The following is a 26784-nucleotide window of genomic DNA, read 5'->3' as shown; positions in this document are numbered from 1 at the left end:
GAATGTTTGTGTCCCATGGGTTCCTTTTCAAGACAAATCCATCATGAAAGGAGAAAAACTTTAGTTTGGGGGTCTAATTTCAGCTGTGGAAGAACAAATTGTCGTAAAAGCTGATGGATTGCACTTCCACTTTATGGAATGCATGTTGTCATGAATAGTGAGGCTGTTTCTCTATTGATTTTGTTTTCCCTCACTGGTCTTCTAGCTTTCCTTGTGAAATCATTTTTCATTCTGCAGTGCCATCCTGTCTCGTTCACTATTATTTTTTAAATGTATCTGTTATATATTTTACTCTGTAGGGTGTAGGAGCTAGTGGAAAGGTGAGTGCTTCCAGATCAGCATGGATGGGACATCTTCACCTTAAATTTTCTTTTTTGTTGTTGTTCATGAACTAAAACATTTTGTTTAGCATGTTAACTCACCATGTAGCAGCTGCCGTGGACATCCAACTGACTCCAACATGCACGAGAGTTTTCTCGGTTCTTCTTTTCATTTTGATTGCTTAATTGTGCCGTCTTTTTCCCACAGAAAGGCTTGGAGATGACGAGAGAAGAGTATGCCAGCTTGCCCGCGTGGAAGCAGGTGAACCTGAAGAAAAGCAAAGGGCTATTTTAAATGGGGAATTGCACCGGGAAAAGTCAGTGTGGTTTTCTTTGGGGGATTTATTGGCTCGGGAACAACCTCTCCTGAGTCAAGCGACCCACTAAGATGAGAAGTGTGCTTGCTTCTCATGTACTATTTGTTTGGCTGTATAATAAAACAGCACTTGGTGTTATGTGAGAGTTATTTTTTACGGTGTCCATGCATGAACGTACTAGATTGTGATAGTGAAGAACACTGTCAGCGACTTTGTTTGACTTTTGTGCAAAATAATTTATATGTATATTCAAGTAGGGCAAAAATTAAGCTAACTCTAAACCTGTCATGTATTGTTTTTGTACTCTGGCGCTGTACAGATTTAACATTTTGCAACTATTGTGATGATGCCTTGTTCAGTTAATGACGCTAGTTTGACCTAACAAAATTAATTTGACACACTGTAGTGCCTTACCTTTGTGTACAGTTTATTTACAAATGACAGTCTGCTTTTTGATGACTTTTTGCGACAAAAAAAATTCAAGTGAAATAAACTAATGTGCAAATGATGTCAAATGTGCATTTTTTTTGTTTACTGAACTGTAGATAAATGATTTTAAAAATCGTGCTCACAGAATTAGTGTGCTATTATCCATAACCACTAGATAGCAGCATTGTAGCTCGTTTATAAGGGCATTTTCTATTACAAAATTAGCAATAAAAAAAATTTGCACCGCTAAATTATTGCAATATGTGAAAATGAGTCAACTATATTAAGCTAATGTTGACAATGATTCAGAAAAAAAAGTATTCAAATGCCTGTCAAGTTAAAAATGAAATATCTGCATATTTAATATATAAGTATTTTTTTTTTTATCAGTAACTAGAAATTATTTGGCTCAGTCTGTCATTACTATTGATAAACTGGGACATCTTAATATAATTTCTACTAACTACCATAACACATACTCTGTGAAAACGATACACATACCTGAGTTGTCGATGAATGACATCATAACAATGTAATTTGGCGCAGTGGTCAAAGGACCAGGAGTGAGTTCCAGTCCTTCAATTAGTGCGCAGAATTGTTTTACCACACCGACTGCACAAAAAAACACAAGCAACACATCAAATCTGTCAAATAAAAGGACATCCCATACTTCCTCTGATTGTTGCAGTCCTGCAGAGGATTGAATTGTCTGCTTTAGTGTTCACATCTCTAATGTTGTCAATGTCAGCAGTTGGCCTGCGTGGAGGAACAAGAGCAATTAGAGGGGAATGTTGGTGCAATCACAGAAGAACAATATACACAGCAGGTTCCTGTTGACGGAGTGCCTCATTCAGCTCATCCAACTGTTGCTGAATATTTGCACAAGCTAGTCTTGAAACAGCAACAAGATAGATGTTGAGGTCTTTATATAAAAAAGGGAGGCTTACATTGTTTGCTTTTGGCTGTTTTTCATCATCCTTCCTTCTCTTCCACGTTCACTTGTTGGAAGCTGCCCCCACTGTGCAAGTGAACTCCCGTGGCCTGTGAGGAGTTTGATGTGTGACACAGTGAGTATCCTCCCTCCTACTTCTCCACGCCCACTCAGGGCAGCGTGCTCCATCCAAGCTCTCCATCCCCCTCTCCTGCATGTCTGGAAAACGTGTGCATGTGTTATCTGCAAGCTCATTTTGACTTGGAGCCAAGTTCCTGTTGATGAGCGCACTTACTGCATCTCTCGATACGATCCAATCAATAAACAGCATGCAAATGAGATAAATGAAGCCCATGTCCCAGATTTATCTAAAATACCAAATTCAGACATTACAATGTAATGTAATTTAAATTAAATGTCTAGAAGTAAAAAAAACAAACACTAAAGTGCATGTCATCACAATGTGCAATACTGTATTTTAAAGGATTAAAGCCCAACCCAAAAATATTTACAGCTCCCCCCACTAACTAATGCACGTTATGATGAAAACAATGTTTTTTTAAGTATAAATGCCCAATCAACACGTATTTACAGCCCCGCCCCCGCCCCACCCACTGACTAATGCATGTTATTATGAAAACAATGTATATATTTTTTTAAGTATTAAAGTCCAACCAAAAAGCATTTACAGCCCCCCCCCCCCCCCCCCCCTCACACTGACTAACGCACGTTATTATGAAAACTATTTATATTTTTTGTGTGTCTATCTTTAATAGGCGTGGCCGAGGTCACAGTTCAAATAGCCGACGTCAAACCAAAAATGGCCGACTAGCTAGGAGGCAGCACGGACGTGCACTGCAGAGCAGCTCAAAAGTGACGATTTGCCGAAGAAAGCCTGACAAACTTCTCCCAGGACGATGCAGCACATTCGGTACGTTGTCATTTGGGGATTTCGAAGTCCCAGTTCTCGTCTTAAGAGTGATAAGAGCACGATTCGTTGACGTGATGTAGCCCCATGTGTGTGCAGACGGCAAAATGTTTGCAAACAAATTGGCTACATTGCGTTACCGATCGATCGCTCTTTGTTTAAAAAGAAATCATTCCATTGTGTGTTTCAGTCCCTCAACGAGCACAGACTGCTGGGAAACATCAAGAATGTGGCCAAAACGACCAGAAAGGGGCATCTTGTCGACGCCATAACAAAGTGAGTCATTTTTAAATATACTAGTTCCGATTTTCTCTATCCGTGTAATATTTAAACGTCAGCGTTCAGTATTCAAGGCTTTGCGCAATTGGCTCGTTTTTCATAACGATACATTCAACTTTTGAATGAAAACTAACTAGCTTGGTGTTTTTTTTAATGGCCTGTAGATAAGTCACCCACACAAATGCCATTAGTGGACGTGTAAGGAATAAACAGTAATCCTTCGATTATCGCGGTTAATGTAGACCAGACATGGCTGTGATAAATGAAAAACTGTAAAGTAGGGTCATCCCTATTGAATTTAATTTAAAAAAAAATACTATAGTGGCAAGTGTAGGAGTAGCTTCTGCTTGAGTTTCACATCTTTCTGAACTTACAAATAATAATCAAACATAGGCATTGTCATCATACCCAGATAACTGCGTATGACCTAATTGGTACAAAAAAATTCTGCCATGTAGTGGAACTGTGCACTCAAATAGATTATATACTTTTACCCCGTTAACTTTCTTAAAGACCTCAGGGCTTGGACCGTTTCATTTTTAGTTTTAAATGTGTTTTTGACTAAACTTAAGTGACATTTATTCAACAATAGTGCAGGTGTCATTTTTGACTCCTTTAAACATTTTTTTCCTCGGTGTAAGAAGAGAAAAACAGAATCTTTTTGGATATTTTTTTTAAAAGAATTAATGGATTTGAAATAATTGACTGAAAAACTCAAGGCAGAAGTAGGATTTATTTTCATGTAATTTGTACCTTGTGGGCCGCTGTCCAGTGTGTTTTCTATATTTCCCACCACATCAAGATCCTGATTATTTGTTTGTGGAGGAAAACGTGAAAAATAGACTGGATAGGGGCCTTTAAAGACTCGGATTATTTTTTTTAGTCTCTGCAGCAGACAAAAAGAAAACCAGACCATCAGGAGTATGTCTAATATTGCCTACCCTTTTGATGTTTTATAGAAAAAAAAAGCTAAATGTAGGAGGTTTTTTTTAAGTTAAATTAGGCCCTAGTCTGTATTTTTTATGTAACTTGACCCTTTTTGTTTTCCAGAGTTCCACCAAGGTGGGGGACGACGATTCCTGCCCATGTACAGATAGGCTGACGCACCCTTCATTTCTCGAACCTATCTCCAAACTTTTTCAAAATAAAAGGTGAGACCTTGTGAATGTTTTTTTACCTAACTTTATGTATTGACCCCTTTTTTTGTTTTCCACAATTCTACAAGGGGGACAAGGTTTCCTGCCTATGTACATAGGCAGGAAACCTTGTCCCCCTTGTAGAATTCTGGAAAAACAAAAAAAAGGGGGTCAATACACAAAGTTAAGTAAAAAACCATTCGCAAGGTTTCACCTTTTATTTTGAAAAAGTTTGGAGATAGGTTCTCGCGTAACACCCAGCACCGAGAAATGAGGGGGTGCGTCAGCCTATCTCCAAACTTTCAAAATAAAAGGTGAGACCTTGCGAATGTTTTTTTACTTAACTTTGTGTATTGACCCCTTTTTTTTGTTTTCCAGAATTCCACAAGGGGGACAAGGTTTCCTGCCTATGTACAGATAGTCTGAGGCACCCCCCATTTCTCGGTGCTGGTGGTTACGCGAGAACCTATCTCCAAAGTTTTTCAAAATAAAAGGTAAGACCTTGTGAATGGTTTTCTACTTAATTTTGTGTACTGACCCCCTTTTTTTTGTTTTCCAGAATTCCACAAGGGGGACAAGGTTTCCTGCCTATGTACAGAGTCTGAGGCACCCCCCATTTCTCGGTGCTGGTGGTTACGCGAGAACCTATCTCCAAAGTTTTTCAAAATAAAAGGTAAGACCTTGCGAATGGTTTTTTACTTAACTTTGTGTATTGACCCCTTTTTTTTCTTCCAGAATTTCACCTGGTGCCAAGGGGAGTGTCTTCGTCCATTTGAAAATGGATGAAGGCAACCCTGATTTTTTAAAATGCTGGATGGCCTGCGCGAACCTATCAGTGGAGTCCTTCAAAATAAAAGATCTTGCAAAGTATATGGCTGTTATGGCAGAATTTATCTCCAAACTTTCAAAATAAAAGTTTTTAAATGTATGCATGTGTTTGTCTTTATCTAACAAAAAATGCAAGTAACAATCCAAGTTAAAAAATTTATTTACAGGTAAACATTTCAATTCTAACATACTTAGTTGTCATTACATTGAAGTGTTGATTGGTGTAGCCAGTCTTTTCTCTGCTTTGTCCACCTGTAAACATAAGACAAGACATTTTAGTTAAAGGTTCACAAAACAATTTTACACTTACAATTAATTTTTGTAAAATACACTTAGAATATAAAATTAGAAAACACTTAGAAAAAAAACAGGGTATATACACTTAGAAAATAAAATTTGAAAAAAAAAGCTGGGGGGAAAAACACTTAGAAAATAAAATTAGGGGAAAAAAATTGGGTATATACACTTAGAAAATAAAATGGAAATAAACATTTGAAAAAAATGCTGGGGGGAAAACACTTAGAAAATAAAATTGGAAAAAAACAGGGTATATACACCTAGAAAATAAAATTGGAAAAAAAAGCTGGGGGGAAAACACTTAGAAAATAAAATTGGGAAAAAAACATTTGGAAAAAAAAGCTGGGGGGAAAACACTTAGAAAATAAAATTGGGAAAAAAACATTTGAAAAAAAAAGCTGGGGGGAAAACACTTAGAAAATAAAATTGGGAAAAAAACATTTGAAAAAAAAAGCTGGGGGGAAAACACTTAGAAAATAAAATTAGGAAAAAAACATTTGAAAAAAAAAGCTGGGGGGAAAACACTTAGAAAATAAAATTGAAAAAAAAAGCTGGGGGGAAAACACTTAGAAAATAAAATTGGGAAAAAAACATTTGAAAAAAAAAGCTGGGGGGAAAACACTTAGAAAATAAAATTGGGAAAAAAACATTTGAAAAAAAAAGCTGGGGGGAAAACACTTAGAAAATAAAATTAGGAAAAAAACATTTGAAAAAAAAAGCTGGGGGGAAAACACTTAGAAAATAAAATTGAAAAAAAAAGCTGGGGGGAAAACACTTAGAAAATTAAAATTGAAAAAAAAAGCTGGGGGAAAACACTTAGAAAATTAAAATTGGAAAAAAATGGGGTATATACACTTAGAAAAAAGCTGGGGGGGCAAACACTTAGAAAAGAAACGGGGAATAAACACTTGGGAAATAAAATTTAAAAAAAAAGCTGGGGGGAAAACATTTAGAAAATAAAACAGGGTATATACACTTAGGAAAAAAATGAGGGGAATAAAACACTTAGAAAAGAAACGGGGAAAAAAAACGGTATAGACACTTGGAAAATAAAATTAGAAAAAAACTGGGAATAAATACTTAGAACTCCTGATCTAACATTAACTGACATCCTTCTCACCTTAAAGATTTAGTCAAAGAGCTGTGGAAATAAATGGCCAGTGAAACATCACCATGATGAGATTTAGGCTTTTATTTCATTTGGATTTTCAGAAGTACAGAGACTTCAAGTGGGCAACTTGCGAGGAAGATCTCCCAGGCCTGTTGAATGCAAAAAAAAAATAGCAAAAGTTAGAATGGAGATTCAACTTTGGTAGTTTTACCTGGCCCAGTCTCCTCTTCTATAACCTCAATAGTGCTCTAGGCATGCGAGAAGAGCTGCATCTTGGTGCTAAACAGGGAAAATTTGCACACAAAAAAACATAAGTTAGCATATATAGAGCATGGAGATTCAACAGATTGGCGTAGTTGTTTTTTTTTGGGGTGGGGAAGTAGTTTTATCTTGATGCTAAACAGGGAAAACTTAATTTAACCAAGGTATTTGGGGGTTGCCAAACAATTACGAGATAGAGAAATCTTACAAGAAATTTAATAAACGATCAAGATAAAAAAATGAAAATTAGTTAGCAAGTGCCAAGTGCTATTCTTCCTTTTCCAGACAAGGCGATTAAATATACAGACTGACGTTAACAGCTAGGACAAGGGTGTCAAACTCGGGTTGGTTCGCGGGTCGCAATAACGTCAACTCGATTTCACGTGGGCCGGACCATTTTTGAAATAATATTTTTTCTATTTAAATTGGATTAAAAATAACTATCAAAAGCCCTAAATATTCAGTTTTTATAGATGTAAAAAAATATTTGTTTGAGCTTTTTCTTCATGAGGGAAAATATCTTATAATAATTTGTTTTTCATTTCAAAAGGAAACAAAATATTTTTGGGAATATGTTCAATATTAGAGTGGAAAACAGAATTTTGGAAATATATTTATTTTTAGATTTTACTAAATGCTTTTTGAACTAAAAACACAAAAAGGAAAAAAATGGATTAAAAAATTACAATTATTGATTTAAAAAGGGGAAAATGAGGAAATATAATATACATGTATAATCTTCATTTGAATTTGATCCTAACAGAAAGTCGGCACTCATGATTTACTTTCTCGGGCCGCACAAAATGACGCGGCGGGCCAGATTCGGTCCCCGGGCCGCCGCTTTGACACCAGTGAACTAGGTGAAAGTTGGCTTAGAAGTTTTGTTTACGGCGATTTAATATGCAGACTGACGTCAACAGCTATGAGAAAATTGGCTTAACAATTTTGTATAAGTGTTTTTTTTGTAAAAACAACAACTACAAATCGGCAACGGGTGTTTAGCACTCAGAATGAAAACTATCATTACATACGTGCCTCTGGATGTCATTCTAGAGTGACCATTTACCCAGCAAACTGTCGGTTGATGACTCGGCGTTGTTTGATTAAATTTAAAGTCTTTCCACACGACTCAATAATGGAGAGAAAACGGACAACATACTTTTGAAGTCAAATCGTGACGCTAACGCTAATGTTAACTAGTAACATACGGCACACAGCCGGCGAGGAAAAGCAGCGCAAACTTAAATTGTCGACGGTGTGCTAAACCTGGCATTAAACTAAGATATTTGTTGGCGTTTTGGGCTCAATTGATTGCTAAAAAATCTCCCGATAGCGTGATAAAAACGCATTTAGGCCAGTGAATTGGGATAGGAATAGTAATAATAAGGAATAGTCCTTACCGTTGGCGTGCTCGTCGATGGACAGCATGGGAAAGGCTTGCAAAAGGAACGGTCACTGCGCATGCGCTTAATTAACTCGGCTGCGTCTACAATAGGCGTGGTGCACCATCAGGGCCTGCAGGGCCCTCTGTTGGTCTAAAATAGTATCTGAAACACAGACTGATGTTTATTATATTTTGACCATCAATATTTATGATGACCATGTATAGTAAGGCTTTTTTTCTTGCAAAATGACCATATATAGTGTAGGCTTTATTTGCAAAAATGACCATGTATAGTAATGCCTTTTTCTTGCAAAAATGACCATGTAGAGTAAGGCTTTTTTTGTTTTAAAAATGACCATGTATAGTAAGGTTTTTTTTGTTTCAAAAATGACCATGTATAGTAAAGCTTTTTTTTGGAAAAAAATGACCATGTATCGTAAGGCTTTTTTCTTGCAAAAATGACCATGTATATTAAGGCTTTTTTTCTTGCAAAAATGACCATGTATAGTAAGGCTTTTTGTGTTGCAAAAATGACCATGTATAGTAAGGCTTTTTTGGAAAAAATGACCATGTATAGTAAGGCTTTTTTCTTGCAAAAATGACCATGTATAGTAAGGCTTTTTTGGAAAAAAATGACCATGTATAGTAAGCCTTTTTTTCTTGCAAAAATGACCATGTATAGTAAGGCTTTTTTGGAAAAAAATGACCATGTATAGTAAGGCTTTTTTCTTGCAAAAATGACCATGTATAGTAAGGCTTTTGTTGGAAAAAAATGACCATGTATAGTTAGGCTTTTTTCTTGCAAAAATGACCATGTATAGTAAGGCTTTTTTTGGAAAAAAATGACCATGTACAGTAAGGCTTTTTTCTTGCAAAAATGACCATGTATAGTAAGGCTTTTTTTCTTGCAAAAATGACCATGTATAGTAAGACTTTTTTCTTGCAAAAATGACCATGTATTGTAAGGCTTTTTTTCTTGCAAAAATGACCAATAAACAATATCCATCCTCCTTTCTTTCCTCCTTCTTTTCTATCACCATCGAAGCTAATGCTGAAAGTCAAGCCTATCCTGTCGCATGTCGTGCAAATGTTTTTATTCGATTTAGTGCTGAAAATGTTCGGTCCCGGTTGTGACAGGCTTGGTTGCTTTGGAGTTGACCAACCTTTCTTAATGATGTCCAGCTTTTTTTTCTTGAAAAATCCGTCTTGAAAATGGCTTTGACAGTAAATCTGCAAACAAATCAATTTCTTCTCCTCCCTCAGCCATTGCGGGTTTACAAAACCGCTATTAATTCAACACAACAATATATTTGCTTGTGCACCTCGCTACATATACGTGAGCAGATATGTGGGCAGACAGGGTTCAAATCCCAGTGGGTAATCATTTTTTCCTTAAATAAAAACAACCGTGTGTAGTCAAGACTTTCAAAAAATGACAAAGTTAAGTGTGGCCACTTCGTGTGCGGTCGATTGGTCGCCGGTCTTTTGGTCGCGTTCTTTAGGTCGCCCGGAAGTTTGGTCGTCGTCTTTTGGGTCGCCGGTCTTTTTTGTCGCCGGTCTTTTGGTCGCCTGATCGGCTGCTGCCATCTACTGTCAATTTATTAAATAGCAGATGGTGTTTTTATTGAAGCAGTCCAATGAACCTTCATTCTCTCTGGGAGAACTTGCAATGTTGAAATACTTTAGATTAGATGGTCATTTTTATCAAACAAATAAAAGTATTAGTATACTTTTAGTTAGACAGTACTTAGATCGTTTCAACAGTATTTAGACTCTAAATACTGTTGAAACGATCTAAATATCTAATATCAAAATATCAATAAGAGCACTCATTTAACACATCGGCTGCTGCCATCGACTGTCATAGGCGTCCAATGAACCTGAATGAATGGGAGAATCTCTCTTAAGGTAGAAAAATGGTTAAGAATGCCCAGAAAAGTGTTCCAAAAGCGGAGTAATAGTTTTTAAAACAGCATTTATTGATTAAATACAAATACTGGAGCTTTTCAGACATTAATTGGGGGTGATTTTCCCGGGGGAAAGACAGCTATAAACCTCGGCGCGACCAAATGCGACGACCATTTGCGAACGGGCCTACATTTCACTAAAACGAGGTAAAATACGCACTTGTTGATGAAATACAAATACCGGAGCTTATCAGACCTGACTACGGGGCTCTGGGGGTGATTTTCCCGGGGGAAAGACAGCGATTAAAGTCGGCGCGACGATATGCGACCATTCGCAAAAGTGCCTAAAATGCACTAAAATGTGAGGGCCTATGTCCGATTATTATTATTATTATTATTAAATTCTTTTTTAAAGGTGTTTGTTAAATTTAGTAAATTTGGGGAAATTCTAAAACTGTCAAACATCAATGGGAAATTATGGCATCTCAAGGAGGAACTTGGGAAAAGTCCTAAAATGTCCGTTTCCACTACAAGTTTGCAAAAAAATCGAGAACAATAATCACGAATGAAAAATCAAACATGCTGAGGAGTGACAATTAAAGATAATTTGTGGCGTGCTTTTCTCATGTTTCTCCGTGGCTTTGCTGAGGTTCTGCTCAGTTTCTCAAGTTGCATGCAGCCGCTCGGATGAGGTCCAGATGCTGTCAGATTCACACAAAAAAGGGGGAAATTATAATCAGTATTATTTATTTAAGTGTAGCATGTCAGTTCATCCAAATTACAAAATACACATTTCATCCATTTTTTTTCCCAGTCCTCAGAATAGCTCCCCTCTGGCATTACCCTTGCATTCCTGACCCCACTGCAGAACAAGTTCACCTCATGATTTCCTGTTAAAACCATGACGCTATTGTACCTTTATTTATTATTTAATTCTTCATAGTTAGGATTTTGGTTAGTTTTGTTCCTGAACCTTGTCATTTGATATACAAAGTGATATTATACTGAATTATTGACTGACCTTGAGCGAGCGTTTGATGAGATTTTGGGGAATTTTTCTATGCCGCGGTGTGGAAAGGTGAAACTAATGTGAGCGTTGAATTATTAGATTATGCAAAGAGTAATTAAAATATCAGTCAATATTTACTGGGCCATATGCCGAGGGCACATTGGCTCACCTGTGATTTCTATGGCGCCAAACAAGGGGCGAGCGGCGCCCTTTGGCAGTACTCGCGCTAATGCTCTTAACCATCTGTCGACGCTCATCGTAAAATAATGTTTTGTTTATGATAACGGTGTTAATTCAGCCAGCTTAGGTGCAAAGTGGCACATTGGGCTTTAGTGTCATTTCTTTGGCAGTATTTGCATTTTGGCGGCGTGCCTGATGCGACTTCCCCTCTTTGCTCTCGTCAGTGCATCGAACGGGACAAGTCGGGAACAAAGAGAGTCCAAAAAAGGCTTAGGCGCGTATTATTCTGCATCTTGTGTTTGCATTTTGCCACTTTCTATTTATGTGTGGATTATCACTTGCTTGCGGCATCACAAAGCAGGTACGCACCATTTCCCCTCTATACTCTCTCTCCGTCTTTGGGTTGGCAACGCTCTAAGCTGCAGACTTCCTGTCCAAAGTCGAAGAAAGCCACTTCAAAGCGAGCGGGCCCACATGGCTTATGGGAAATGAATTTCAAGAAAGAATACTTTTCTCCTCACTCTGGTGCCCTGGGCTCTTAGTGGTAAGCTCCGCTTGTTAACCCAGATTTAGATCGCTACTGTGATGAAGCCCATAAAAGTGGTGTGGATTTATTTTATGTGGAGCCACGTGCCTCGGGTCCTCTTCGCTCACTGCCACGCTCCTCGCCGTTGTCCAATTTCAACCCGGCCGGGACTGTCTCCTTCAAAGCTGGATGTAGTTACCAGAGGCTGCTCGTCTCTAGGAAAATGGGACCGCACACTGCAACTTGAGCCCTACACATGTTTGGATTCTCTTACACGTGGAGGGTTGGGGCTTCGGGAGTGGTACTCTTCCATGGCTTTGGCAAACGTGGAAAATCGTTACGGTAAAGTCATTGGGCAAGAGTACAGATGCCACTAGGTCTAGGATAACTATTATTAACCAATTTGGTGTCGCCCATTTTGACAGGCATCCAAGAGGGAGGACATGAAGGACAAGCATATGGGCGGGGCAAGACGGGTGCAACATTTCGATTGGATTTCAATCCTTTTCGATTGTGGTATGAGCACAATAAAACATAGTCCCTCATTGGTGAAGGTACCACTGCATCTCCCAGTCTTTGAACTAGAGTCAACAGACTTTCCGCCCACCACCACCTGGCATTACCAGAACATCTGATCCTCTAATCAGAACCAAACAAGCCACAGTCCCTCATACCGCCTGTCCTTCCATCCTGTCTTCTTACCTCCTCCCCATCCTGTGGCCCAGCCCGAGGCCTGGAGAGCAGACACGGCGAAGCCTTGTTGGGTGAGGGGGAGTCTGGCGTCATGGGCTGCTTTCCAGGTGGGCGATGATGAAGGCAGACAACATGCAGGGTGGTGGTAAAGATGTGGGGGAGCGAGCGGTAGACTGTAATTGCATTACCGCCTCCGTGGCATGAAGGTTGCTTTTCCATTCCACAATTTACTGAAGACATGTTATGCCTGCTGGACCGCTGAAGCCCAAAGTGGATTTGTTAAGTTGGAAGAGGTTGCTTTGTCATCTCCAAAACATGCAGCTTGACATCAAACATTTCAAAGGAAAGAGGAGGGAAGGACACTTTTTTTTTTTTTTACAATTTGAGACACGCAAGGATCCAAACAAAAACACCAAGCGGTGTAACCAAGAGGAGAAAGTGACTCAGCCTCAGGACACACTCTCCTCAACATTGTGCAGACCAAATCGCAACCGAAGCCACTCTCTTTAGTCCTCGCTCCAAAAAAAAAAAAAAAAAAACGCCTGTCATCTAGCGCCAACGGCTCACATTGACGAGGACACGAGCACAAACACACTTCCAATGCGGTTATGACAAAGATAACCCTCAGGTGGTGAACAGGCTCATTTAAGCCCCCCTTGACCTATAAATGCACACACTCACAGACAAACAAACACACTATAACTGGAGGCAAAGCTGCAGTGTGTGAACAGCAGGCTGCTGTCTAAATTGCCATTATTGGCTAATTCGAGGGGTTTGTTAGTCCCCAAACTAACAAACACATTTTGACTTTTGTCTTCAGACAACACCTAAGGGTTAAAATCCTGCCCCCTCTCAACAGGCCTCTTCAAACCTGATTTTAGCCATGCTCTAAACTCAAGTTAACCACAACCTCATTGCTTTTCCTTCCACAGATCCAGCACTATGGCGCTCCAGTCTTTCACTGCCATGCAACACACCCATAGACCAATCTCATCCATTAATATTATAATATAAAAGAACTCCTAACTTCCATTAATCTTCCAAGGAGGCTTGTTTTAGTGGAAAAGATCAACCTGACAAGTTAAGCTAAATGTGACAAGTTTTCTGAAGAACTTGATACCCATCCAGGTCTTAGCCAGGACTTGGGCGAGCATACCCTGGACACTTAATTCCATAGCGGCGGTCTTCAAGCCAAGTTGGTCTTATATCTCACACTTGCTTTATGACCACTTACGAAGCACTCATTCAGCCAAAATGATGCAAGCCAAAGCAATCCGTTGAGTGTGGCTGGTGTTTGTCGCATTTCCATTTAGCAGATAGCCGCGATCCTGCATTGTCAGCTTTTAAATGCTAATCAACAAGAAGGCTAAGTATAAATGAAAGATTGGACCGAAGACACTAAACACAGGGACATTACTCATTTTAATTACGTCTGAAGACCGTTGGGAGGATTGTTTTCAGTGACGTCAATGTAGATCAATTCATTTACTAAGTTTCTATTAATCGACCAGTCTGAAAAACCTGTCCATTAGTCAGTCGGTCTGTCTGTCAGACAGAAAGACAGACTTTACTTCCATCTACCATCAAGTCCATCCATCCCAGTCCAAAGGTAAACAAGTTCAAACAGACATGTGTTAAAAAACATTACATTATCGTATGTGAAAAGGCTAAAACCCTCAGGGAATAGACAGCAAGTGCGTGCCTAAATTAAAAATCATTCCCGTTGTCAAGCTCATCCTCCACTTTATTGGAATTTTTAAGTCCGTATAAACCTGACGGATGGAACAACCACGAAAGCAAACAATGCTTGTGTTTTCTCTGGCTGAGAGATGCTGTTCAAGGGGGGGAAAGGAAAAGAGGGGTAAAAATGAAGGAAGAAAGAAAACAAACGTGTCTGCTTCTCTTGTAGAGAGAGGCGTCAGATGCGGTGGTGGGGAGCCTGGAGCGCCTACCCGTGCCAACACATCCACATGTCATCTCCGTTTAAACACACCTTGGAGAATGTGACCTCTTTCCAGCAAGCCTGGCCTGGCAGGAGGTCCGGCCCCAGATTGTTACTAACCTGCGTGCGTGCAAAATACGCGAGTCACCACGCGTTTGCTTGCACTTTTTGCAATTCCAAGACATTCGTGTCAATATTTGGAGCAGTGGCGGGTTCAGGCCACGCCATTTTTCAGGATTCTCCTACTAAATACTGTCGTTTTTAGACTAATCCTCCTTAAACGCAGGATAGAGAAGCTATTGTTAACTTTGGGCCAATTTAAAGAAACTTTCTTGTTAAGAGATTCAGTTTCAATGTAGTGAAAGCAAAGTATTGCTTCTTTAGGATTCGAATGTATCCATTTTTTTTACTCAGTAAAAAAGAAAAGAAACCTATTTGGCGAGAAACATTAACTGTATATTTGTCTTACTGTTATGCCCGACAGGCCAGATCTGGCCCCTGAGCCTCGAGTTTGACACCTGCGGTTTAACATGTGCATTCAGTACTTGTGACACTTACTTGGAAGTAAAGGTGGCGTAAAAGAACACACCGCGCCTGGGGTAAAATTCCTGGGGGGAAACCATGTCCGAACGAGCTTTTTACACCATAGGATTTAAGGTGGCAGCTTAGCAGCGAGGGGGGCATCGTGGATGGCCCGAGGCATCGTGGATGGCTGTTGAGAGTTGCACTGAAGACAGGCAAAGCAGAAAAGGCATTCACCTGTGTATAAAGGGGATAAGCAAAGCACAGACACAGCAGAATCCACCTTCCTGCCTGCCATTTGGCCTCCGGCATTGGAGGATAACTGAATTACAGTAGCAACAAAAAGCTCATCTCACTTCCTCTCTGTGGGGAGAGGAGGGTGGTCACAATGTCCGTGTGTGTGTGTGTGTGTCTGTGTGTGTGAGTGCCATGTGGCCATTAGTTCAGGCTCAGCATGGATTCAGGAAAGCATGTTGTCCAGACAGTGAGAGTTTATGTTTACATGATAAAAATGAATTGCTCACATCCGTGTGGTCATACAGTGAAGCATGTATGTGTGTTTTGCTTCTTTCCAAATGGTGCGGCTGCGTCTCTCTCTGTATGCCACTCAACTTGATGTGCTGTCATCTGAAATGCATTTTGGAAGGCTCTGCTGGTTTTGGAGAAACAGATGGGGAACTGAAAAAAACAACAACAAAAAAAAACATTAAAAAAATTATGCAGAGCTGAATTTTCTGTTAACGTTCAAAGGTAAATTCTTTTTTTTTCTCTTGCATTCCAAAACTTCAGGAGTGACCACAGTAAATAGCAGCCAACGTAATGTTCCATTTCATGAATGTCAAGTTCAATTCAAAGGTTTCTAAGGCAATGGGGGGGGGGGGACCTGTGCTGCCAACCATCTGAAGAAAGTGTTAAGAAACCACTAAATAGTTGATATTTTTACACACAAAGGCATAAAAATCATTGCACAAAATTGGTGCAGGGGAAAAGGGAAACAAAATTAAGGAAAAAAGTGAATATTTTACAAAAAAACCTTTAAACTTGGCACCTGACTATAATAATATAATTTGCTTGGTTGATTGGAAAAAATAAAGCAGAAAATGACACGTGAGTGAAGAAAGAGGTCTCAATGGAAACTAAAACCAAAGAGTGGTTGGAACATTTATGTTAACGTCTATGAGGATCCTAAAAAGAAAAAAGTCACTCGATGACAATAAGCGTCTAAACCAGGGGTCGGGAACCTTTTTGAAAGAGAGAGCCATAAACGATTACTATTTTCAAATGTTATTCCCTGAGAGCCATACTCACAATTTAAAAGTCAAAGTACATGAAAATGTGCCAATTTTTTAGTCATTTTACCACTTTTAAAGTACAAAAAGTATTTGAATTCTTTTGACAACATTGTTAAACTGTTGCTAATCAATGAATATCAATGAGTATCAATGAGAGAATAGATGCAGAAGACTCTAATGAATGAATGAATTCCTATCGGCTCTCTCACCACCGGTTTCCATATTTTAGCTCAGAGCCATATTCAACCATCAAAAGAGCCACATGTGGCTCCCGAGCCATAGGTTCCCTACCCCTGGTCTAAACATTGAAATCAGAGGGGGTACTGATTTGGAAAAAATCCATGTGGACTTTTTTGTTTTCCATCTGTTTCTCCTATGTGGCCAGGTGTGGTTGACTTGGGAAAGGCTGGAGCCCAGGTTTGCTTCCAAGCCCCTAAAAAAATGTTCTAGTTTTAGTTTGGTTGCTTCTGTGGTTTTGGTTTTCAAGTGAAGCATGTTGACTTCCACGCATGTGGCCTCAGCCCAAGGCATAACGCATTCTTGCGTGCGTTTCCTTTTGAGGCGACACTGCATGCTTGGACCTTCGCAACATGTAAGTAGACAGGAGTGACCCGTCCTACATTCCAAACCGCTTGCTTGGTTTAAGAATGGTACTACCATCCGTATTCAATTACTGACCTGCTATAGCACGGAAACATGAAAATCCATCCAGTGACACCAACACTGAAGCTTTAACCAAGCCATTGCTTGTAAATCCAAAAAGTCAGAATTTGTGGCACTTTTATGTGGTACTCGGCCGTTTGGTCGCCGGTCTTTTGGTCGCCGGACGTTTGGTCGCCTGGAAGGTTATTGATAATTACCATTTAAAATTGTTGCTCAAATTCCCTTAATACAAACTGCGAATTATTATTTAGTCATACTTAATGCCCTATTAATTATTAGGCTAAAGAAAAGCTCCAAATTTCCCGTACTTTTATTGTGTTTTGTTGGAAAACTTGTTAAGACCTGACTGACGTCCCTTTCTAAGGGGACAACTCATGTACATACAAACTCTTATACACTCACACATTGGCTCAGTGAAACTGCTCATGGCCATTGTTGGCTTTTATTGATGCGTAGACCGTGTTGTTTTACCTTGTTTTGTCGCCGGACTTTTGGTCGCCGGTCTTTTGGTCGCCGGTCTTTTGGTCGCCCGTTGTTTGGGTCCGGGCGACCAAACGTCCGCGACCAAACAGCCGGTCACGTTTTTATGTCAAGGCAGAACTATATTTGCAGGAAAACCATTTAATTTTTCTGGTTCAAAATTAACAACTCTCAAGTGATCTCATTGGTTACATCTCTAACATGTGTCATTTTCCCTAGTATTAAAAAATATTTCTATACTACACCTGTCTCTCTGTCATTTTTCTGTCCTCTCCCTGTCGGCTGAATTTTTCCTCTTCAATGTGTAATCAGTTTCTTGGGTGACTGCACACTTGTTGGCCAAGACTATCATCTTCATATCTAGGTGCAACAGAAGAAGGACTAGGCTGGATTATTCTACCGCATCACGCGCTTCCATTGGCGAACATCTATTTTTAAAAAAGTTTTTCAAGTTTTGGTACTTGTATTTCCCTTTATCTGGTAACTTGCCATTTTTTTGTCTTTGTCAACTCATTTTTTTAATCTTCTGTGGATTTTACTTAGTTTAATATGTTCTGGTATTTGGTTAATCACATTTACTTGAATTTAGTATGGTCATACTTTTTGTACATACTTTGGCAGACTTTGATTGTGTTCTTTTTAGCATATTTTTGTCATTTACCGTAACATTTAAAATTCAGTGTGACAGAGTCAAGATTAAAAATAACTGAAATGCCTCATATTTATCTTTTTATGTCAAATCCAATCATCTTCAAATTTATATGAACTAATTGGTTCCCATTGATGGGGCTTTCTATTTAGTTGTCGTCATCAACCGCTAAAGAAGTAAATAATAAAAGAAGTGGCCTCCAAAGGTTTACAACTGGTGCATACCTGTTCATGAGTGTTAAAAAGCAAAAAGGAAAAGAAAAATCTCAGGTACAATAATAAGCATATTTACACAAAGTCTAACCTTCCACATTCCTTTTGAGGTGGTTCAATCTTGAAAAATAATGAATGGAAGAAGCAATGCGGCTGCTTTACGATTTTCAAGTGTCTTAACTTAACTTCTGCGGTTCAACACAGTATAAATAAAAGATGTGTAGAAATTTGGAATGAGGAAGAATTTTTGAGGTCATTTCTTTTCATCTATTTTTTTTCCCATCCTTTCGTGCATCTTGTGATAAAACAGCTAAAGGCTGCCTCTCACAGAAAGCCTACTGTGACTTTTTAACAGCTAGACTGAGAGCAAAAATATTTCATGCAAACCTTTGTGAGATAAAAACATCCTCTTAATCTTACCTTTAAAACCACAGCAGGAGGAGGCACTTTTTCTACTTAAAAAAAAGCAAATGCTGCAAACATGTTTTAGCCAATCTATTCAGAAGTGGCACCAGATGGAGGTTTTGTTGATGTTGTTGCGAGCGTTCTTTTGGCCACGTTCTGTCACACTTGTCATTCTTGCATGGGCATTCCTGTCGGCGGACATCAGCACACACAAAAAAAAGCATTAGGATTCGTGAAGTACACCAGAGAGTGTATTAGAATGCCTTTAAATAAATGTGGAAAGGTCTGTGCTGCTTTCAATGGGTTCTTTTCTGAATTCCCTGATTTGAAGGCGCAGACCAAAATTTATGCAACAACTGCTGTTTTCCTTTTGACAGTTTCTGGTACTTTCTTTCCAAGTTAAGATAAAATTAAAAGAGGAAGCAGGGTGAGTGCGGGTGAAGTAATCCCCCATTAAAATATTAAAAATAAATGTGTTTAGCTGGAAAACAGGTCATTTCCAGATAAAATGTGCAATTCTTTCTATTTTATGGAGAAGTGGTGTATAATGGGGATGAATTGAATTGAGTCGTGTGCGTAAATCTGTATGATAAGAAGGTCACTCACCAGAGTGTTTGTGAGAGATGCTTCTCAGCACAACTTAGGTTTGACTTCTCTCTGCTCTTTCACTCCGATATATATACATTTGACACTTGGCTGCACTTGGCATACTTAGATGAAGAGAAATAATGAAGAGCTGACAGCAGACAAGAGGCCATTTAGTCAAGTGAGGCGCATTTAGATTGGGGGCCACTTCAGAGCGAGCAAAGCTCAAAGAAAGCTCTGTTCACGTAGTCTCCCTTTGTGTCAGGTAATGTATTTAGCTCCCATTTAAATTGCAGCCTGGAAAAAAAACAAAAGTAGCAAGCACTCTATAAGAGATAACATGGAACAATGAGATCAAATCAATAGAACTGAATCAGGGTTTGTATAGCTCACAATTTTGAAGTATGAATCTTGGCTCTGGTTTTCCAGGTTGAGGTGATTCTTGTGAGGTTTTCCCCTGGCTTCTACACACAATCCAAAATACAAATATTAGATTAATAACACCCTAAATTATTCATTGGTATGAATCCGTATACATTTACCCGTCCAACTATAAAATTTACCGAAAGCAATGAATGCACATGTTAATCTAGCACAAGGGCGTCAGACTTGGGTTGGTTCGCGGGATGCTTTAACGTCAACTTGATTTCACGTGGGCCGGACCATTTTAGATATAATATTTAGATTTTTTTTAATAAATGGATTAAAAGAACTGGATTAAAAGCCCTAGATATTCAGTTCTTTTAGAGATCTAAAACAATGTTTATTTGAGCTTTTTAAAATATATTTTTAGATTTTACAAAATGATTTTTGAACTAAAAACACGGAAAAAATGATTTAAAAAAAACCATTATTATTTTAAAAGGGGGAAAATCGGGAAATTTAATATACATCTATACTCTTCATTTTAATTTGATCCTAAAACAGAAAGTCGGCACTCATGATTTACTTTCCCGGGCCACACAAAATGATGCGGCAGGCCAGATTTGGCCCCCGGGCCGCCACTTTGATACTTGTGTCAAGATCTAGCATTTCAATGAAATGCACTCAAAGAGTGGCTCAAAAACAAATAAGTCGAGGCATTTTTCCTTTCAGCTTTCCTTGTTGAATCTTTGTGTAAAATAATGTGTGAATATCAACTCTTTTGGAGAGATTTTCCTTCCCTCCATGGCGAGAATCAAAAGTGCCGTATGGTCATTGGAGGGCGCTTCTTATCTGCGGTCACTAACTCACAAAATGAGCTCAAATCAAATCAGAGCCGGCTGAAGGGGAACGGTGAGTGCTGCTTAAATCCTGTTAAATGTGTCTAATCTAATGTCAATGAGAAATGAATCACTTCTGAACTCCTGAGTGGAGGTGGTGACCTACAACCTCCATATGTCTGTCTCTCTGGCACCTTTGGAAATAATCCAAGTCTAGAATTCTGCCTCTCTATAACTGAGAGCGTGTCTATTAGGTGGCTGTAACATCTGTCTCCAGCAGAGCACTCCGGGGAACGGCTGTTTTCTTTCACTGTCAACAGATGCAATTTTGCCCATCAGTCACCTCTGCTCAAACTTGGGTGACTAAACATCAATCTGTGGGTGATTTGAAAGCACCCTAACATGATTTCTCTGTGCGTGAGACTTTCTAAAGGCCAACCTGATTAGCATAATGTTGCCACGGAGCCATGATGGATCCTGGCAGGAGAATAGTCATAAAAAATCTATTGCTTCTTCTGACAAGAAGCGAGTTCTCTATTAAGATGGCTGAATATAGTGCATTCGTATCGCTGTAGCAGATCGTCATTAATAGTGTTTCATGGTATCTCTTTGGGATTTACATGATATAAAGACTTAGATGGTATTGAGAATAAGATGCTAAAAATAAAATAAAATAAACCTACGAAGCGAATAGTAGGAAGCTAGGTTCCTGTGACATTCTTCTTCGTTAATTGTAATCTGTCAAGTACACGTTTGCTCTTAAGCTGTGAGAAAAAGGTGAAGGTTGGCTCCAGTCTCCTGGTTTTAAGTGCGATCTGGGAAATGGGATCTCATTCTCCCAAGCCTGGTGGGAAACAGGTGCACTCTCAAGTTCTACTGTCCTGTCGCAATTCTCATAGCCCGAAAGCTGAGCCGGCCGGCACCTGTTAAACATTCCGCAGAGGTTGTGAAATTGAAATGCTGGGAGTAAAGTAAAAAAGATTGAGAGCTGCTTAACAATGAAAACTGAAAGTAACTCACACGTGTTCCTCCTTGTCACACTGTCAATGCTAAATGCATTTCAAATGAATTTACTTAGGTTTCAGGTAACTTAAAGTGACTTGAAATGGACAAGTCTTCTTAAGTAGACTCAGGAGAATATTAGAAAAAAGCCGTAGTGTAAAAACCTTATTCATTCATTTTTTGATGGAAAAAAATCCCTAATGTAATGTGTGTGTATAGATCAACTTCACTGAATGTTTTTTTTAAATTCCTAAGTGGTCTAAACTTCTCCACTGGGAAACCCATCACTACACCGATGATGTTTGTGGTTGGGTGATGTTGACAACACATTGTGGAAGATGATGTGTTCTGGCCTCAGCTGTGGGGAGACTCTGATGTCATTTATAATGGGGGTCCATTGGGGATGAAGTGAAGAAGGGATGAGAGAAACCAGACCCTTTAGGTGCACTCTGTTGCTCTAATAGGAGGCTACGCTTGATATGGGTCTACATGCAAATGCAGCTTAAGTGATATACAATTCAACTTGTTTGCTTAACATCAGCCAGAAAAAAAGGCGCTGATTGTGCATATAACATGCTTCTTATTCTTCTGTGTGTGTGTGTTTGTGGAGGAAGGAAGGCGGCTGACAGTTAGGGTGACTTAATACCACTTGATATTTCATGGCTGGGGGAATGTGGCGGCACTCCCTGCTTTATGGAGCTGGCCTGGATTATTTAGTTGGATGGAGTCGTGCCCAAAGGAACAGCTGAATGATGTCATGCATCACACACAAATACGCACGCACACACACACACACGCACGCTTTGACACTGTAACTCACACTTGAGGTGTTGGCCAGTGTTGGGCTTCATCAGGATTTCCAAAGTTGAGCTTGCGGGCTATTAGTGGTTCTTAACATTAACCTCTTAAAATACAGTGAAGTTACACTTGATTGGTAAAGTTGATTTTTTTTGGTTTATGAAAAAAGGTTGGTTCGGTTGCAGGTTGTGTTTTAAAAGGGCGCAGGGGCAATGTCGCCTTGTTTTCAATTGTACTTAACGACTGACTGGTTAAACAAATATTATGTAGCCTGCCATATAACAAGATGTTATTTATCATTATTAGGGAAGGAATACTGCAATTGTTGTTGGCAATAGTTGTTTCAATCCATATTGACCAGGAGGGTTTCAAAATCGATTGAATATAATGTAAACTAGTCAGTGTGCCTTCGGTATTACATGGTAAACATACCCTATCCTCCAAATAACATGCGTTTAGCGTTTATATTGCATTTTTCTGGCAGACCATTGGCTAAGCCCATACGTGAGAATGTTAAATAGTTCGGAAAAATAACAGATATTTCTTAACTGAGGACGTTAGGTTGTGCTTCAAATGTAAGTGTACTGATTGTCAGTGTACTGATTGTTTTGCAAAGTTTGTTTTCAACATACGGCTAAAATGTTGGGTTGTGAAAATTGAAGTAATAAAAAATTGCATATTATCTTCTGTTTCAAACTATGGAACTCTGTTGTCAGTAATATTGACCTGCTTAAATTAACTGGCAATAGGCAGAGAATATCAAGTGGCGCTTTACCTGCTTTGATTTCTCTTGCTAGAAAAAGTTTGGACTTTGTTATCGAGAGAATTCAAATGGTTGGGGTGTTTTGGAGCCGAGGGATGCTGATAATCAGGAGCCAGCGCAGAAGTGGGTCTGGGGGTGGTGGGGTTTACTAATAGGAGCCCGGGTGGATTTCACACAGGAAAAAAAGGGTTGCGGCGGTGAGGTGGGACACTTGGGAGCAGATGTGCATGTGGAGAGAAGGATGAAAGACAGAGGTGGGTGGTTTCAGAGGGGTCTCACTTTGCCAGTAAGCTGACCTCAAGGGCGCACGTGGTGTGCCACTTACACGTACGTGTGAGTGTGTTTGTGTGCGTTTGATCAACGTCAAACACAAGATGGATAAAATCCTCTCTGCTCCTTGGCAAGAAATGCGTGTCAACATCTCTCCTTCATATAAGAGCCTAAATATGGAAACTATGATTGGAAATTGTTTAGACAACCTGAAATGGTTTATCCTGAGGCTGTGCACAGCCCACAGATCAAAGCAGAGGAAACATGAATCATACAACTTTTCAGTACAGAAACAAGGCCTTTCTTCCTTCCACATACTACAGTACATTCTGTCACAATGTTAAGGAAAACAAAAAAGGGAGCACCTTGCCTTTTGTCATTTGTTTGATCAGTCTGTTCAACTTCTGTACCTGAAAACTATCACATCAATAAAGTGTGCGGTTACGGCACTTAAAGTGAACCACCAAAGAAAAGAAAATGATGCCCTTACCTCATCTTTTTTTCCTGATTAAAGGCCCCGCCTCTCTTCATTTCCTTTTGTCATCGCTCCTTTCCGCAGTTTTCCAAGGGGGTAGATCTATTGCACAGTTTGCATCCTCGACTTTAGTAATCACTTATCTGCTGTCGAGAGGCCTTTTCCCGCTTGACCAGCCTCTCACCTTTCATTCTCCTGGGATTGGGAAGGAGAGATAACGTGCACACAGCCAATTGAATGGTACGATAGCTTGATTTCTCCATTCATTTAAAACGATGACTGTATTATAGAATATTATGTTGTTAAATTAGCAGGGTGACAGATTACATATTGGTCAATATGGTGATGGTTGATTATATACCATTTTGTAAGATGTGTAATGGCATATGCCAAAAGTCAATCTTCTTTCCCCTTTTTACCCCAAAAATTAAGGCCTCCATAAAAAAGAAAAATCAAAGAACTTAGAGCACTTACCTTAATGTTTTTTTGTCAATCTTGAATCGTGATGCATTGCCTTTGTGTGAAATCGCCTGGCTAGAATTTCCTCACAATTACAGGTTAAAGTGTCCTCTGTTATCAGGCCATCTCCAAATCCAGTCTTCTAAAACTAGTATTTCTCAATCGGGTCGATATTTCCCACGCTTTAAGGCCTAAATTCTCAAAAGGTCAATATAAAGAAAGAATGCTTGGCAGGACGCCTTGAAACAGCTGCACATTTACTTTAACAAGGCAATAGATGTGTATCTAACATGTTACACAAGTCTCACTGCAACAGTGGAAATATAGAGCGAGTCATCTAGGGAATAGTCGTGCACACAGGTGTAATGCAAAAAGTCTGCATGAGTCATTAAACTAAGACAAATAAGCAATAGCGCATCTTACGTTCAACTGGGGAGAAGAGCTGCAAAATTAAATATAGCTCCTTTGCAAAGTGGCATCAGTAATTTTGACACAAGACAAGAAGTCTTCTCTTAAAGGACGCCAACTTGTGATTCTGAGCGTCTTTTAACACCTACGCCTACTTGCTTCTTCTTTCAACATTTTCCCACAGCCAAACAGGAAAGACAAGCGTCATCGATGTCGTCCCGACAGGTGCGAGTGCGTTGTTGAGAACGAGTGGGTGTTGAAGTCATTTTACATGTTGTGCTAAGATGAATTCTGAAAAACTCTGCATTACAGTAATACCTCGTTTATCGCGGTTACTATGTTCCAAGAACTGCCGAAATAGGTGAATAATCGTGATGGGCTTTTATGGCATCTATTTAATATTATTTTGACCCTCTCTGTACTATTATTTAACTCCTGAAGGTAGACACTGCCCACAAGTGGACAAATAAACACACCCCTCCCACCCCCAATTTCCCATTTGTATTATTGTTCCTACGGTATAACGTTTCATATATATTTAGCGGATCCAAGCCCGATATCGTAAATTACATTACCAACATTATTTATGGGTTTCTTGAGGGCATGATACCGTGCTCGTAGTTACCAAAGGTACACTTTAAATTCAACTATATTTACAAACTGTAGATGGAGTGACGGAGCAAAAAGGTCACGTTAAATATGTCCCGTTTCTTGAGTATGGGCAAGGAGGTTGAGCGTATTCACTTGTCTCTATTAGCAAACAGTTACCCCAGATCATATTGTCTGTCTGCCACCTTAAATTTGGCGCTGCAGATGGTCATTTCATGGTCACTTGAACAATGTCATCTCTTGTGATGCTCCAGTGAAGCAGCGTTTTGTTCAAAATTACTAAGTGGTGAACAATGTTCAGCTTTGTATCTGCAGAAAGCGGTGGCTGGACCCCCTGCTGATAGGTTCAAACGTTGGGGATATGTTTAGCATAATATTAGAATAAACACCAAAGACTCCTAAACGTTAATTGTTCCTAGTTTTCAATTTAAGTCATCCAATAGACATCGTTCGCATGTGTGTGCTCCATTTACAGCACCATGGTCGCCACTGAGCAACGTTTGCTTCACGGTAAAAGGGGTGATTAAATATTTAATACGTACCCCCCTACCCAACTCCCGGCTTCCAACGGAATCAGGTGTAACTCACTCCTATAATCTCTCCCAGCTTGGTGTGCGACAGTAATTATAGTTAAATTAACTGTGAGAGGCGGAGAGTCGACGCCAGGCAAAGCTTTGTTACTTTAATGTCTGCTTGCAAGTTTATAGACCTGCTGCTGTTCTGGCTTGCAAGAGCTATTTGCATCTATTCTTCCAAACGTTATTGGTATTGCCTTAAGATTAAGTAATTAGTGTACATTCTGATCTTAAAGTACATTCAAAATGAGGTACAGGCATGCATAGTAATGGACAACATTTGAATTTTTCAGTGCTTCGAATCCAGCTCAACAAGAGCGGATTATTAGATTTCTTTTGAAATTATCTGGACCATATAAAAACTGATTTTAGCCACCTATAAAACTCAAATATTAGGCCTATTTAGTATTTACAATTATAAATCCTAATTTCCATGATCGAGTTCCAGTTTCTGACCCAGATGAGATGCACTTTAAGTATTATGAAACTCACAAAATTCACATGTCACCTTGTGATTTGCATCCTTAATTAAACAATAATGAGATCCAGAGCCAGGCGCTAAACAATAAATGGCAGTGTTAAGCATTTCCAAAAATGGGAGCCTAAAAAATGTTAGCAGACAATTGTGGAGCTCTAAAACAGTGACGGTGGGCGTGTGGTTGAGCATCAAAGCATGAACTCACAAAGGCACAGAGCGGAGGATATATTCTTAAATGTTGGTTTTCATACAAGTACTGAATTATGTCTTTAATCCATTTAGGTGTGTAGCTCTTCCAAAAAGATCTCTGCATATGTAAAGTGAGTAATAAAGCAAACGGAAGGCACATACTTACCTTAATCCCACACACTCTCATTTTATGTCACTAATCTGACAGATTAACAACCTTTTATTACCTGAATACACCGCCTCCGACATCTTTTACCTCTTAGAGAATCC

At 39.3% G+C, this 26784-nt stretch overlaps 1 protein-coding gene and 3 long non-coding RNA genes across 10 annotated transcripts in view; 2 read left to right on the top strand and 2 right to left on the bottom strand.

Moving 5' to 3' along the window:
- The window catches only part of svila (supervillin a), a 28502-nt gene extending 27357 nt beyond the window's left edge, over positions 1-1145 (top strand). Inside the window, exon 38 of the mRNA XM_077624119.1 lies at positions 529-1145. Coding sequence (XP_077480245.1) covers positions 529-615 — 87 coding nt within the window. The 3' untranslated portion in view covers positions 616-1145. The remainder of the gene's footprint in view (positions 1-528) is intronic.
- Positions 425-8795, bottom strand: LOC144091633 (uncharacterized). Of its 3 annotated transcripts, XR_013305786.1 has the most exons (8): positions 8238-8793; positions 6788-6855; positions 6586-6725; positions 5360-5420; positions 2014-2216; positions 1737-1822; positions 1568-1642; positions 425-588 (listed from the first exon to the last, which is right to left on the bottom strand). It is a non-coding gene; the product is annotated as an uncharacterized LOC144091633 (long non-coding RNA). The 3 variants fall into 3 exon arrangements; XR_013305784.1 differs by having other exon boundaries at positions 1568-1822; positions 8238-8795; XR_013305785.1 differs by lacking the exons at positions 425-588; positions 1568-1642; positions 1737-1822; positions 2014-2216 and having other exon boundaries at positions 5311-5420; positions 8238-8756.
- On the top strand, positions 2119-5268 carry LOC144091632 (uncharacterized). 2 transcript variants are annotated; one of them, XR_013305782.1, is made up of 7 exons: positions 2119-2133; positions 2774-2928; positions 3116-3201; positions 4255-4355; positions 4719-4834; positions 4900-5013; positions 5076-5268. It is a non-coding gene; the product is annotated as an uncharacterized LOC144091632 (long non-coding RNA). The 2 variants fall into 2 exon arrangements; XR_013305783.1 differs by lacking the exon at positions 4900-5013.
- Positions 8796-10179: 1384 nt separating the features above from the next.
- On the bottom strand, positions 10180-26214 carry LOC144091917 (uncharacterized). Of its 4 annotated transcripts, none has more exons than XR_013305917.1 (8): positions 23812-26214; positions 23692-23738; positions 19680-19750; positions 19308-19583; positions 18717-18889; positions 15525-15678; positions 15037-15205; positions 10180-10829 (listed from the first exon to the last, which is right to left on the bottom strand). It is a non-coding gene; the product is annotated as an uncharacterized LOC144091917 (long non-coding RNA). The 4 variants fall into 4 exon arrangements; XR_013305918.1 differs by lacking the exon at positions 23692-23738 and having other exon boundaries at positions 19680-19747; positions 23812-23991; positions 24271-26214; XR_013305916.1 differs by lacking the exon at positions 23692-23738 and having other exon boundaries at positions 15037-15237; positions 19680-19747.
- Between the last annotated feature and the right edge of the window lie 570 nt (positions 26215-26784).

The sequence above is a fragment of the Stigmatopora argus genome, chromosome 17, assembly GCF_051989625.1.
Source record: "Stigmatopora argus isolate UIUO_Sarg chromosome 17, RoL_Sarg_1.0, whole genome shotgun sequence".
NCBI lineage: Eukaryota > Metazoa > Chordata > Actinopteri > Syngnathiformes > Syngnathidae > Stigmatopora > Stigmatopora argus.
This window is presented reverse-complemented; position numbering and strand designations above follow the sequence as displayed.